At 40.4% G+C, this 15,427-nt stretch overlaps 2 protein-coding genes across 7 annotated transcripts in view; one reads left to right on the top strand and one right to left on the bottom strand.

The window, feature by feature from the left end:
• Nucleotides 1-15,427, bottom strand: part of LOC116845892 (14 kDa phosphohistidine phosphatase-like) — a 73,030-nt gene that overhangs the window by 27,304 nt on the left and 30,299 nt on the right. The gene's annotated exons all lie outside the window — the stretch shown is intronic.
• LOC116845891 (arrestin homolog) overlaps nucleotides 1-15,427 on the top strand; it is a 107,393-nt gene that overhangs the window by 62,561 nt on the left and 29,405 nt on the right. For 5 of the 6 annotated variants that reach the window (XM_032819106.1, XM_032819101.1, XM_032819103.1 and 2 more), the window contains exons 2-3: nucleotides 3,180-3,667; nucleotides 4,071-4,246. The exons of the other annotated variant lie outside the window; for it this stretch is intronic. In XM_032819106.1, coding sequence (XP_032674997.1) covers nucleotides 3,578-3,667; nucleotides 4,071-4,246 — 266 coding nt within the window. In that variant the 5' untranslated portion in view covers nucleotides 3,180-3,577. The remainder of the gene's footprint in view (nucleotides 1-3,179; nucleotides 3,668-4,070; nucleotides 4,247-15,427) is intronic. 6 annotated transcript variants of the gene reach the window in all.

Here is a 15,427-nt window from a genome sequence, read left to right as displayed (position 1 = left end):
TTGTGTTTCTCATTTGTGCCATTCGGGATAAATGGGTTACGACTGCTATATTTTTTTTCCATTTTACATACAATCGCGTCGAAACGACTACTTCAGTCGATAACGATCACTCTCTCTCCGTTCTCCGCCAAGTCATTCGAATCTGTTATTCCCCGAGGATAGCTCGGATAAACATATCGATTATGCGCACCCCATTGTGCATAGCGAGAGATATGGAAAGAATTGCGGAGAACCGCGAATAATGTTGAAAATTCATGGGATCTGACCGATTGGGACTTGGTTTGTTGCAAAAGTCATAATAATTCGTCCTCGTTCAGTCGAGGCCGCAGTATCGTAGCGGCTGTACTTTTAATTGGATAAACTCCGTTTAATGTAACTTAATCATCCTAATAAACTCTGCCGCGTTCTGGCGCATCTACGTATAAAAGATTCACGTAAAACTTCCTCTCTTTATTTTTCCCTGCGAATCTGCATATCGTAAAGCGGGGCTTCGGAGTGCTCGGAGCATTTGATTCTTCCGCGCGAAAATGAATTAATAAAACGTGCAAAATACAATACAAGATTGCAATACAAGATCCGATCGACGAGGCTTTTCTCCGGCGGCGGACCATTAATACGAAGTGCGTCATGATCGGCGCCGGATCAAAAGGACTTTCCAACGCGGACAAATACGTACGCGAAGCCGCAATTTCGCAGCCCTGGCAATGTCGTCGGAGCGCATTGTGGCAGACGCCAAATTATTCTACGCGATTCTCGTGGGTTTTAATATAATGCCGACCGTACGAATTTTCCTTTCGACTTCTCGCACAGCTGCTGCTGTAAATTGTGAAAAGGGGAAGAGAAAAAAGACTAGAGAAGATAAAATGCGCTTTGTTTGCTGTTGAAAAGGAAAAAAAGAAGAGAAGAAGCAGAAAGAAAGCGAGAAAAAGAAGGTGAAATGAGAAAGCGGAAACTATTTTTGTCACGATTTCCGGCGAAATGTCACTTCATGCGAAACGCGAGGATGCAGCTCGCGGCACTGAGAAGGCAGCTTCTCATTATTCATAGTCTTCGTACGGCTTACTACGATGCGCTATTTATTTTGCGTTTATTTCACATGTGTTACTTTGACAAATTAAATCATTTTTAAATTAATGCCTCCCTCAGAAAGATGTGCACTGGTTTCACGTTGAACGTCGGCAACAGTTTGCTGATGCCACTTTCACGAGTGTTACATTCAGTTACAAAGAATTCAAGCGACGCAAGTGCAAACGTTTCAGCGTTTATAATTTTTCTCTCTCGACACTTTCCGCGAATTATATGCTTAATATCCTGTTGTCTTTCGCACATTTTTAAATTCTATTCAAGATTCATAACCATTTAAATAACCCTCTGCTCAAAACTCGACATTGGTTTCTTTTTTCTTTTCTTGCTCACGTTATGTCGTTTCGCAGAGATATACTTTAGTATTTTATGTCATCGATTGGACTGTAATCTTATTAAAAATATACGCAATATCGTAGTTACTGTGCTCTTCTCCTCTCCTTCCCTCTCTCTCACACACAATCTCCCATTTCTAACCACAGTCGTGACATATTGCAATCGTTATCTGACGTTATTATCGATCCCATCAATCGTAGCATGTGCCTTCAATTGCTATCAATACACAGATTATGGAAATACGGCACAAGATAGGCTTAGAAGCCTTATCTGAACAACTGTATACAGTTCAATACGCTGGAAAACCCTTTGCCATTGAATTGGCGGTTGTACTATCAACGCCATATTCGAACAGCGACGCTGTGCACGTTAATAGATTTTCCCGACTACCAAGACGCCAAGTTCAATATCGTAACGTGTCACGCATCCCTCGAAGCGAGATCCCTAATCAGCATATCGACATGCCGCGTTTCAACGAATTTATTGTCGATGTTTTCGATTTCAAAAGTTACCGTCGCTTCTCCCAATTAATTGATTGCCCTTGGCGTTACATTGTTACAGCAACAGCTGACATACGCGGCTTTTATTTATTACGTGGTTTTTGCTTATTTAACGCTTTCCCAAAATAATCAAAATCCGTTCGCGAGTATAATTGATAGGAAATTTAACTTGTAACACAGTGCAAAGTAATTCTGGAAATTCGAATCAAGATTATGATGGAAATTATAATTGAGAAGGAATTGCGGAAGGACCGCGACTCTGTTTTCGATTGCTAACTCCCCTACGGGAAGTCTCTATCCTCTCCTTTGCACAAGTTATGATTTAATTTCACCTGTCGGAAACGATACCGCAAATTGAATTCGCGATCAAGCAAATTAAAACACGATCGCGTACGATTCGTTTCAAGAAAGCGGAAATTCTAGAGATTATTCCAGTACACACAAACTCACCTAAAAATGTATCATCGGAATAGTGCGATATTAGATTTTTTTTTCGACATTTAATTTCTATAAAAGTAAATTATTGGAACTACAAGAGAATTTTATTACCTGCTGTTCGAACAAGAAAAGGAGGTGCCTATTCCTTTTATCTTCGTTAAAAGTCGAGAAATTTCTTTCTTCCTTAAACTGAGTTTAAAGAAATATCGTCCCATTTCATAGAGCCTTTGCGCTACGTATCGTTCAACTCTCATTATTCTCGAGTTTTTATTAAATGGCAGAGATTAGAATAAACTTTGCTTCGTAGATAGACAAGTGTACACAGACGAAGAATCGATTTACACTGGACAGTAACATAACGCGTCAAATCAGACTATAATGAGACGTCTTTGTTATCTTATCTGCCAAATGTGTCTCTCACAAAAAAGACAAACATCGTCATATGTTCGCTCAACTGTGATTTTCACAGCTCGTTGAAAGCGATCAAAACAGCAAGGGGAGTTCTCGTTAATTATAAACGGATAATTGTAGGAAGCGAAAGTTGTTCCGTTTGAATCAAATTAATTTAGTAATGAACTAAAATTATTGTGTTGGAAAACAGATTATTTCACCCGCGAGCCCATTTTTGAGAATAACTTTAATTTCTTTTTTTACTTTTTTATGTTTGAATTAATTCTCTATTATTTTATAAATGTACAATAATCCAATTAAAAGAAAAACGAGGTACACATGTGGCTAGAAAACTATTTCTCTCTCTTTTCTCTTTCTCTTTCTCTCGCGCGCGTGCGAGCGCGCATCGATCCGATCTTTTCTCTTTAATAGGAGGACGCGTCGGTTGATCGTAACCATTAATCCAAGCCGAGACCTTGACACGTGCCCTTTCATACTCAAGACACCGTGTCTGGATATATTCCTATTTCCTGCCGCGTGTGGAAATCGCCGACATTCCTTGTTCTCTCTCGTGATCTAACGAATTCCTTCGCGCACGAGAGGACTCGGGACGACCGAAACGAGCTATTGTGAAACCATGCTTCGTAACGACAACGAGGGCTGCCTTTGGTGAAAATGCGATATCGTGTCATCTGAGCGAGACAGGAGCGGAAAAAGCTGCACGATGGTTGTGGGTAAATGCATGTGAACATAAGCCAATAGTAGTGTGCGTGATCGTGTATTGCCTGCTAGGCCCCTGTGGCCGTGGTGAAACGAAAAAGGACAAAAAGATGGCGCAAAACGGCGGCTGTGCGGCAACGAAAGCCACCGTGGCTCGGCCCGAGGACGAAGAACAACAAAAGGAGCTATATCCCGACACAGTAAGTACCGCGATTAATTCTGTCTTGCAAGAAAGCGGCGCGGATAAATAACGAGGAAATTGCAAATTGCGAGTAGCTTCGCTCGAGCGCGTGATATAGTCACTAGTATAATGAATATCGGATTGATTGAAGCGGGGAACGCAAGAATTTTCAAATGAGACTTACGAAAAATACAGATTTATGCGAGCATATTCGTCCTGTATGCATATAGAACAATTTGAGTAAAACTTGGTTATATATAACTTCTCAACTCTCGCTCAAGTCTAATGAAAGATCATCATGTATCTATCTAATTTCCCCTCGCACTTTGTGCGCTCTCTGGTATCAAGAAATTAGATCAGCGCAAGGAGAAGTAATTCCAGTAGTAACGTAATTTCCACGTTTCTCGGGTCTTCTTGCGCAGGTGGAATGCAAGAACTTTACGGTGGAGGACTGCGACACGAAAGACGAGAAAACGGCGGCGACTGAAGGACGAGACGAGGAGAATTATTGTAGGATGGAGAGCAAGTCAGACCGAGCGCAGAGACTACAAATACAGACGCAGCCGCAAACACAGCAGACCGACATGCAAACCGACAGGTGAGCACGCGATCCCTTCCCCGAGTCAGGTAAACCGGCAACGATAGCCCATGCCGGAAATGTCTCGGTGGTACCTTAAAGATTTAATCGTCTGTTGCAAAACGGACGATATCTCATCTGGCTGTGACGGGAGAGAAAGGGGGAAATAGAGAAAAGGATAAATAGATAGATTTATTAAGCCTTGGAATAAAATCAGACATACAGTAATATAGGAGTAATATGTGTGTAAAGATGTGATGAAAAAAAGAAAGAGAACAAAACAAAAATACTAATTAACAACTAAAAAAAAAGTGAAAATTTAAGCACGCATTAAAAAAGTTATAAAAGACTCAATTAGAAGTATAATAATGTTGATAACATGATATAAAAAATAATAAAAAATAATGAAAAAATAATTATAGCAGAATGAAACAAGAAAACAAAAATATAAGAAAGAGGGGGAGATAGAGAGAAAAAAAGAGTGAAAGAGAGAGAGAAAGAATAATCGGATTCGATGGAGCTCGACATATTTACTTAGAGTACAAACGCTTCGTATATCAAATACGATTTCCAGCCGCGTAAAATAGCAAGGTCATTTCTCGTTAGGGCGATCTTCAGCTCGCAGGAGTCTATAGTCGATTTTCTACACATCTAGTGTCGTAATAGTCGCCCAGGGAAATTCAAGAGATTTAAGGGTAAGTTCGCGACAAGGTTCGCGCAGAAGCTGAAAATCCTTAGTGCCATCCTCGTGTCTCTGCGATCGCATGCTCCCGGTTAATCTGACTAATCGATTCACATCGCTCAATGCTCTTAGTTGCGGTATCTACTTGTCAAGTACGAAGCGGACTCCTGGATGGAGTGAGCGATCGGACCTGCGCGCACATTAATCACATGTGGAATATTACATGAACGTTAACGATTGAAGATTCTCTGAATACGATATTTTTATCGTCATGTGGAAGAAATCGAGAATATCGCGAGGGGAGATTATCAGGCAAAAGAAAAGAGACAACAAAAGCGAAACGATTACGATAAGTCATAAAAATTCAATTAAGGCTCACCGAATGCATAAAAGAGCTTACTCGACGACGAAGAGTCGCGCGCAAAAATATCTTTTTAATGGGCACACGCTTAAAGGGATTAAATTTAGTGTTCATGTTGTCGTGGTCTTTAGTGACCATCAATGCGCTTTCGCTAAAACGCGCCAAACATGTTGCCGGTTAACTATTACAAGCTAATTAATTCACACACGACCGCGAAGCTCAACGATGGCCGAGTAAATTGAAACTCACGGAACGAGCTGTAAAATCGGACAAGCTGGTCGAGATTTCGTATGTGACGACGTCGACGATGATCCACGTTATATTAAAGGAACCAACGATATCTGACGGTTGTGAAAGTGCCTGCGGCATCGCGACGTATAGTAAAATACTGAGCGAACTCATGGAATACCAGATGCGACCCGGGATGGTCTCTCTCTCTCTCTCTCTCTCTCTCTCTCTCTCTCTCTCTCTGGATATCTGAAAATTCTTGAATCAAACGTAACCCACGCGGCTGATAAAACGACATTTAATTTGGGATTCAATAAACGCGATGATCCAAAAGCCTTCAAACATAGTGTCACGTTAAATGAGATTCGCGTCCTACGGCATATTAATAAGTCTATAATCCGTTATACGAGTATTAATTTATCCGGACGAGCATTCCAGGATTTTCATTAAGCCTGTACCTTGTGGAACGTAACATGCTCGTATTAAAGGCAAAACATCAACAGATTATAATTATTATCATTGAGAACGCGAAACGAATAGCGACGTGAACGGAGAGATAAAGCGATTGCAGTCAGGGCTGGTTATTTCGTCAACTTTAACAAATCCGACATGGCGATTAGTCGTGAGGAATGTGTGGACCGTTGCTTGAATAAACTGTCAGATATATTCTTAGTCGATTGATATTTATTAAATTTGCGGCGACACGCGCAACATTTCCGCAACTATGTTGTCGAAAGAGACGGGTGCATTGATCGCGCGCGCGCGGATACAGACGAGCGCGAAATAATTATCGACAAAATATGCAAATTAATTGCGCGTGATATTCTCAATGTCGTCATCGTTGCCAATAATACGATATCTGTTTATTACCGCCTCATTAATTTCGATGCATGTTTCACGTGAAGCTACACGCCATTGTGTTAGTCTTATGCGTTACGAACTAAACGCCGCGTTGCGATGGAGCGGTGGCCGACAAACGTCCGAATGTATGCAGATTTATACGGCACGCGTAATTCGACCTCGCAGCTGAAGAATATAGCAACATCGTTAATAGAGAGGAAAATACAATGGAAAACGGGACCCCTGTTACAATTGATAAAACATTCCGTAGTTATTTGAAAAATGAAGAACAATTATACGCTTTTCCGACGAATTTAATCCTAGAATTCTTAGAAATATCAAATAATTACTCTAAACATAAGTAAATTTCACACAACGCATTTTTATTTGCTCATAAATCGAAACACGATTGAAATCCAATTCTTCTCTTTTTTTAATCGATGTAGAAAACGATGTGAAAATCGAAGAATACGAGAGCAATTAATGTTTTGACGCGATTCATGATGAAGTTGCACAAAATTATGATGAAAAACAAAATACATGTTTTTAAGAACAGTAATGTTCAAGAGTTGGTCTTTTCTAGGGTAATTTTACCCATGTTTAACCGTGCCAGAGTTAAATATGATCGATTCGTCGAAAGAGAGCGTGCGTACCTATAAATTCGACGAATATATATAAAAACGTACATTTAATTAAACTAACAATTAAATTACTTTCGAATACTGCTCGTTCGCAAAGGTCCCATGTAATTTTTCCTTTTATTGTATATTATCGTTATCGTCTCGTGTGCGAATTGGTTATGAGAAGAATTCGATCATGAGCAATGAAACCCGCGGAATCTCTTACCGGAATCTCACGCAATATCTTACCGATGAGAATTCTTGGCGTTCCTCGCCCTTTACACAAGCGAATCGTACGCCCGAGGTGCGTGCAAAAAAAGTTACGCAAAGATTGCAAAATACCACGAAATTCCTCTCGTACCTGGAAACATATTTGCATCGATAATTTCGACGACGGTAACTTAGAAAAAGTTGCGCGAGTTGCTGAGAACGCTTGAAGCTCGAGACATCAACGTCTGGTCGCTCGAAAAGGTAAAAGCATATCGTAGAAACGTTCAATGCGAATTTCTCGTCGCGTTCGTGAAACATAGATAGCGGAATTCCCCGGTGACGTGTTCTCTTATCTGTGAGCTTCCCTTCTTCTTTCTGCTCGTTTACATATTTATATGGCCGTATCTATATCCGTCTCCTCGATATTTATGATCTCACGCGACTTACGCATATCCGGCCAAACGTCCGAAATATACATGCGCGGAAACGTTTTATGTCACACCGGGACCGGGAGCTCGATCTATTTTTCATCTGTTCTATGTATCGTAACTTCAAAACTCCTATTATCTTTTTAGGCTCTTCCCACTGCCTTGCATCCTCAATCCTTATCTATTTTTATCCTCTCTCAAAATAGTCCTTTCCCACGATAGCGTGATTTGTTATTAACATCAATTACGTGAACCTCGCATTGCGATCAGTAGTTGCAAAGATTATGGGTATAGGAAAAAAAGAAAGAAAAAAACGTAAAAAAGTTGGTGGAAAGCACCACTTTAACGACTTGCAATAACGACTTGAAAGCAAGAACTGGCTATGTCGTCTGTCACAAAAGTTTTTCACCGCACTTGTCTCTAGGAATTTATTGGCATTACGCAAAATCAGTGGGCGGAAGAGGGTTGAGCGATGAATAATTTTGTTCCGACGCGACGTGTAACGCAGCTGTTTCCCTTTTTTTCCTGCCTTTCACCTCACCTTTATTGATAACAACCCCCGACGGCTGCATCACTCAACGTCACTCGTTGCCGACTCGAAACTTAAGTGATGTCTCTCTCTCTTTCCCTCTCTCTTCCACGAGTAGGGAAAAAAATTCGAGCGTTTTTTACGCGCTGCTTGCTCTTCTCTGCAGAAATCGTATCTGATGTGATCTGACACAAAAGTCGTTACAACAGATTGAGCAAAATTTATATCCAACTTTTCTGTTTTCCTCTTTTCACATGAGATATTCTGTGATGAACGAAATATGAATGAAAGAGATATAGAAGTATTATAATGAACAATAATGACACGCGTATGAAGTTAATTCCTCTTTTCTCGCGTTATAAAGCACGTTTAAAAGAGACAATATTCCGGGCAACCGGGCGACAACAATACTATGTTTCGCTGAAACGATGTATCTTCGTGTGTTTCATTTACATTTATTTAATTTACAACATTTACTTAACTAAATTAAATTAATTGTCTCCCATGCTTTATTGAATTTCCAATATCGCATATTATGTATATCCTAACATGGACTTATGTAAAAAAGGAACACCATAACAAGCTCACATATGATGTTTGTTAAATATTTTATTTGTAGTTGTTATATTTGTATGTGTATTTGTTACACGGGAACATTAATTAATTATATGTTGGAAAATTACGCTTTTTCGTCGTAAATGGGATAAAATGTAATTTTTGTGAAAAGCGAGATAGGCTTTTCCTCGATATATTTGCGAAGACGCAGATGCGAGCGTTCTTACTTGAATTACGAACGGAGTGTTGCATTTCAGTAATTGCAAATGGTGTGATATCGTATTTTCAACGCGCGGATGAAATTTTCTGTGAAAATAGAACAATCTCATTCTTGACTACGTGCAATGCGTGCTTATTCCTTTCACGATTCTGTACCACTGCTCGTGCTCTCCACATTGCGCATCAAGCATTTTTTTATGCTCCGCAATTTTTCCCTCGCAAACCGTTGAGATCCTCTAGATAATTAGTTTCGTTATTATTAATTCAGGAAAACATGTTGACGACATGTCAAATTCAAGAAAAGAAAAATTGTGCATAACGAAACTCCGAATGGTCCTCGAGAATCCTTCCTCTCGAGAATCGTTCTCGATGTTTCTTCCTTCAAAGCAAATACTCCTTACTGACTTTGCAACATGAAGCATATTCATAATATTATATTAATTAATTCATATAGTGAAATATCTGATGAAGCATGACATAAAATTACTTTTCTCTCCTATCTTCTATTTATATTAGATTTATAAAAAATAATTCTTAATAAGGCTACATTTCTTACATTATTTCATCTTTATTTCCAAAATAAATTTCCAATTATCTAACGATATTTCACCTTGTTAAAATAGAACCTTTCTCGCGATATCGCTATTAATCACAGAATGCTCGTGATTTTTATGAGCTAAAATAATAAAAGCGGTTACGAGTACTCGTTAAAAGAGAAAGAGAAAGAGTGTGTGTGCGATAAAGTTAATAATTTTTTCTTGTCACCTTGAATATGTATATAGGTAGATATAACCATGTTTTATTTCAGCGAGATGCGTCCGCATATGCGATAAGATAGATGCGGTAGGTGAGGTAAAATTATTTTCCAGAAAAAAGAACACTTGTACCGCGAGTTATGTGTCTCTCGCGTTTTACGAGATTGCGGAAGTTAATATGCAACAGGGTTTCAAAGTAACATGTACGGGAAATCGCATTTTTTCATATAACTAGGAAAAAGGAAAGGGTAGCGGGTTAATAGATAGTACGTGCACCAGCATAAAAAATGTATCAGCAGCGTCTCATGAAGCCTGAACGAAAGTAAAAATGATTATTTAGAAAACTGATACTATCGACTTTCTATCGTTCGCGTCTTTTTAGAACACTCGCTATACGTAGAGTGTCTACATATAAAATTCGTTAAACTAAATAGAGAAATCGCTAAACCAAATAAAAAATTACTGAGATTCAGATCGCGAATGACAAAGGTCGCGTGTTAGGCTCGTGTGAGCGTGTTTGCCGTGCTTCAATCGATCACGACACTTGGTTCTTTCAAATGGGCAATGAAAGAGCGGTATAGAGTATAGGTGCAAAGAGATTGCTTTTTGTTTCACGTCGTTGCGTCGAGTTATTCGGGAGTTGCAACCATTTAAAGCTGCGGCATCGACATCAGATGCCGGCTCGTCATGCCATTGACACACTGACACTTGCCTTCCCTTCCTCTCTCTCTCTCTTCTAAAGTGAAATGAACGTCCACGTGGTCGCAGCGAGCACGTGGCCGAAGCGACTCAGCTATCTCAGCTGCAGAATGGAGATAGCGAGTCGTGCTTGCTGAGTAGCATCACGCACAGCGCGGTAGGTGGCTTCCGGTAAACCCGGGAAACAATAGCTGCGGAATGCCGCTATTGTTTCCACTCACGCGTTGCGTCATAATCTACCACATAGGGTACTAAAGGATTAACATCGGTCGATCGCGAATCCAGATAGATACAAACGTCAGTAATTCCACTTTTAGACATCGTAGCGACTTGAAATAAAAACTGCTGGAAAGGCACTTCTGAGGGACGTGCAATTGTCCTGTGGCGTAAGGATCAAACAGCATAATCGAAGTACAAAAGACATTGATTTTTATGTTTGCATTAAAGTACATTAATCTACATTAATTTATATTAAAAATCAACAGAAAATCTTTATCTTTTGCAATGCAAAACGTCAGTCTGGTATTTTTGACGAGTATCAAGTGCAATTGGAAGGAAGAGCAAAATGATAATAATAGGAACTCTACTTTAATTCAGAGATATAAGAAATTGCACAAGTACGTCCCAAGTATCGTGAAAAGCGCGAGCATACATACAAAATCTTGTACATTCTTATTATATTATTTATCATAGGTGAAGGACGAATAGCATTACGGGGAAGTGCATTATCAGTATGAAACTCCGCAAAAGTAATTGTCGCCTTCGAACACGGAGCGCTTCCTTCCCTTTATCCCGTCACGACGAGGAAATGCTGGCCTCCCCGTCGCATTCACAAAAGGAGATTGCGACCGGCAGCGCCGTTGCTTTTATTGCCGCAATGAATTTTGCCGAACGTTCTTTCGTGGTCAGTTTATTCGCTATGTTTTCTTTGAGATATTCGCCCACGAGCGCGTACGTCAGTTCCTACTGTTTTGCTACAAATTAAAAACAAATATACTTGACCGTGTAATAAGCGATATCGTGCGGTTGACCGAGGGAAGAACGAGAAAGAAAGCGAAGTAAAAAGAATACATCGTGTATTGTACATCAGATCGTAATATGCGTTCTCAGCGATATCAGATACCGTTCTCGTTCAAAATAAATTTCGATTTACCATCTGCAATGCAGAAAATCTTTCTGTGTAGCTCTCGGCTCGTAACGGCTTGCGAGAACTTCACTTCGTTTGTAATCAATGTTAAAATTTCGGATTATCGATATAAAGTATAATATTCTGCCAATATTTGGATGCAAATTATCAAACCAACTGTTAACCGAAGCGATTGTGCTTGCTCGATTATCGATCACGCGTCACTAAATTTATACATATGCATACGCGAAACATTTCTTGTTTATCAATAATATAGATGTACTAATAAAGAGTAAATATATTCGGAAAACGCAAAAAAAGTCACGCAAAAATGAATGACGTTCGACGAACATTTCGGAGCCTCTGAAACGGCGTTAACAGCTCCTATCGTGCTAATAAATTTTCAACTGCGCTATTTTCTTAACCCGAATAACGCAAGAGAAACTACGCAGTTATCCTTTCAAAAACAAAGAATACGTTTCGGATTTCCGAAATATCTTTCGTCGGGTGTTAAGATCGCTCTTATTTACCAGCAAAATATTTTACTGCTTCTTCGACTCTCGTCGATCTAATTGCACCTTCAAAGATACAGCTTGTAGTTTTCTTTGTCGAGATTGTTTTTCGCAGAGCGACAAAGAATTCATCAAGACATTTGAACAAAATGGAAGAAAAGAAATCGATATTGCGTTTTATAATTAATCTTATAACTGACGTTTTCTCTTTTGATGTTATTCCGCGATGTCAGCTAAGCCACTTTTGTGACATGAAAAGGATCCAATGATGCATTATAGGATTAAGTAGGATAAAAACTGACGAATAACTACCCCGGCTTTTTTGCAGAGAACCCTGTTGCTAAAGAGGAAAAAAGCTTTAATAAGGTTGAGAGGATTCAAACTAGGCAGAGACGTATGATTAAGACTAATATAAAGTAATTTATGATCCAAATCAGATTCAAGTGTAATATCAGGTGCCCTGCAATGCCGAATTGGTTCAAAGCTTGCAACATGTTGATCTTATGACGGACGTATTGAGAAGCGGTACGGGCAAATTAAAGGGGATGAAGTCACAATTTGTGCATTCACACATCATGATCATATGATTTCTCTCACAACGCGACAACGATGTTGTTCGCGTCGCTCGCGAACAGCGCGAAATGACCGTAACAAATAAACGAATAATATTACAATAAAGCCATATGTAACGCGTGATCAACGTATCGATATATGCGAGCCTTACGATGATATTAAAACGTAACATACCGATCTGACGATCTCTTTTCCGGGAAAAGCGCTCGATGCGTTCTGGCACAGCGCGCGTTTATCGATTCGCGTTATGATTTGCACGTCATTTGGGTGTCTCTGCACAAAGTAGTGAATTCTGCGCGATAACACACGGACGTTGTCAATTCTGTATGGCGGCGGGACTCAAGTACCATGCATTCAACTCCGCCTGCATCGTCTCTATGAAAACGTGGAAAAGCGAGAGCGTCCCTCGACGACCGCGCATCAAATCGCAATTACTCGAAAAGTCTGCGAAAATTCAGCTTTACTAGCACCACGCGAGACCGCGGGGCCGACAACACAGGCTGCGAGCGCCGTTAGGAAGAAGATGCGATACGCGATATGCAAAGTTGCACAGCGCACGATGACATAATAAGAAGAAATACGCGAGATGGAGATTCGCGGCGCGGAACGTATGGAAAAATTATCTTCTCCGTGCGATAACCAGGCCAGAGGCCGTTGCATTATCGTAACAAACTAGACGATCATCCGGGGCCTCGTGTCCGCGACAATCTCGTTAGGCCGATACTTTAACCGGGGAGCCTCGCGCTGATGCCAACCGAGGCTGCATCTGACGGTAACGCAACACCATAGCTTGAATAACCCATGACTTACCAAGGCCGATTCGTCAATAAGGAAAGAGAAACGGTCACGTTGTATGCGCGATAAATCGAGATATTGGTCGTTCGGTCAGAGCGAGGCCCGGTAGCTTTCGGCTCATGGGATTTATTTCCCATTTCCGGCGTACTAACCGCGACTCGATTCCTAACAGCGCCGCCGCGTAAAACGTCGAACCCCCAGCCCCTCGGAGCTATTATTACCGTTTCACTCTTGACGGACAGCCATGTTGGCGCGTTCATTTCAACGAGCGACGAACTCAGTTCCTCCGATTTGAACATTTTTCGAGGGCTGTCCGCGCGATAACATCGCTCGTACTTTTGCTACGGTCTTTCAACAATTATCGACTCGAGATCTCGAGGAATTATCGCGGAACCATTTTTCACTCGCTCTACCTCTGTACGAGAAAGCAAAAATACGAGGTATACGTGACAAGCGGTTTTCGTTTATTATAGATAGATGCGTTGCGTTTAAACGCGCAGAGAGAGAGAGAGAGAGAGAGAGAGAGAGAGAGAGAGAGAGAAAGAGAGGCCCTCGACAGGATTAAAGCCGAGAACACACAGAAAGATATAAGCCATAAGACTCGAACAGTAAGCAAACTGTCCAACCGCAACTGATTGTTCTTCATACAATCCAAGAATAGTCGATTGCGATTGATCAATTTTCTTACTGCGTATGTTTTAAAGAACTTTAAGCATCAAAAAGTTATGTAAATCCTAAAGTAAAGACGAGTAAATTTTACCCAGCGTATTTTCATTCGCTCAGAACTTCTGTAAAAATGATAAACATTCAATACTATTTTTTTAGCAGTGTAGAAAATCGAGGAATATGGATTTATCAGTGTTTTTGCGATCTAAAAATGTTATAAACAGAAGTTAAAAAACAGAACACATGTTTTTAAGAACAGTTTGGACAGCTGGTCTGGGCAAATTTTACCTATATGTAGGGGTTAAAGTGGTCTAGTTTAAATAATAAAAAGTTTTCAACTCGTATCCATATCTTTGATATTTTCTTTCCATTTAATAATACATCAATGTCTCTAGCTCCACATTGCCTCTATGCAATCATGATATAGATCGGGGTAGCGTACACACTGATGTGTTCATATTGCGCATCATTTCTTTCATTGCTTTCATGTGACGGTAAAATACCAACTCCACTAGATCGATCATGGTGTATCGCTGTATCAATGTTTGATACGCGAATACGCGATACGAGTCCAGACGCGGTTTTGGTTACGTTTCTCTGTTCGCCTGAATTGAAGAGTTGAAAAGTCGGGTTACTATACTTTTCCATCTGTGACATTTGCGCAAGATAATAAATTCACTCGTCGAATGTCGCGTTATATACGTTATGTCCGCCGTTATGTACGGTCGAGTCCCTCGCGCATCGAGTGGCGGTCGCGACGTGCGTTTTCGTAAAAAATTTCATTCCGTCCGCTCCGCTTTGACTTCAGTCTCGGTCACGGTACATGCGAGGTATACGCACGACATTGATGTTGCTGCTGACTACGCAGCAGCAGCAGCAGCAGCATCTGGTCGCCTGCAGCCGCGCGTCGCGTCGCGGAATGCACGCAATGCACGCGAAATAATGGCCGATAATGGGTGCCGGTGCGAAACGACTGACGTTAATGTCTCGACGCATGCAGAAATTCGCGGGAGCGCACGGAGAAAGGCGAATGATTGCACTCCGTTGCTATCGATTTGGCAACGATTGATAAAGTTGAAACTGCAACTATAACTCAATTAAGCGCGCTAGTACGCGAGTAACGCCGTTGCCTGGATTTTAAACTCCGAAAACGAGGGGTGATATATTAATTTATATGTAGGTGGTGTTGTATGAATATCGCTCTCTTTGTGAACAATATTCAACAATTATATCCGTACGTAAAGCGTGCGTGAATATTATGTACGTTATGCAAGTAATGTTCTCTTTCTTTTTTCTCTCTCTCGCGACTGACGCAAAACATTTTTGATCAATACGAAATACCCATCTAATGAAAATAAAAATTTTTGAATAATACGAAATACCCATCTAATGAAACAATATATT

This window comes from Odontomachus brunneus, unplaced genomic scaffold (assembly GCF_010583005.1).
Source record: "Odontomachus brunneus isolate Ranch 3 - 2012 unplaced genomic scaffold, Obru_v1 Obru_scaffold_059, whole genome shotgun sequence".
NCBI lineage: Eukaryota > Metazoa > Arthropoda > Insecta > Hymenoptera > Formicidae > Odontomachus > Odontomachus brunneus.
Note: the sequence above shows the minus strand (reverse complement) of the source record. Positions and strands in the feature narration are given on the sequence as shown.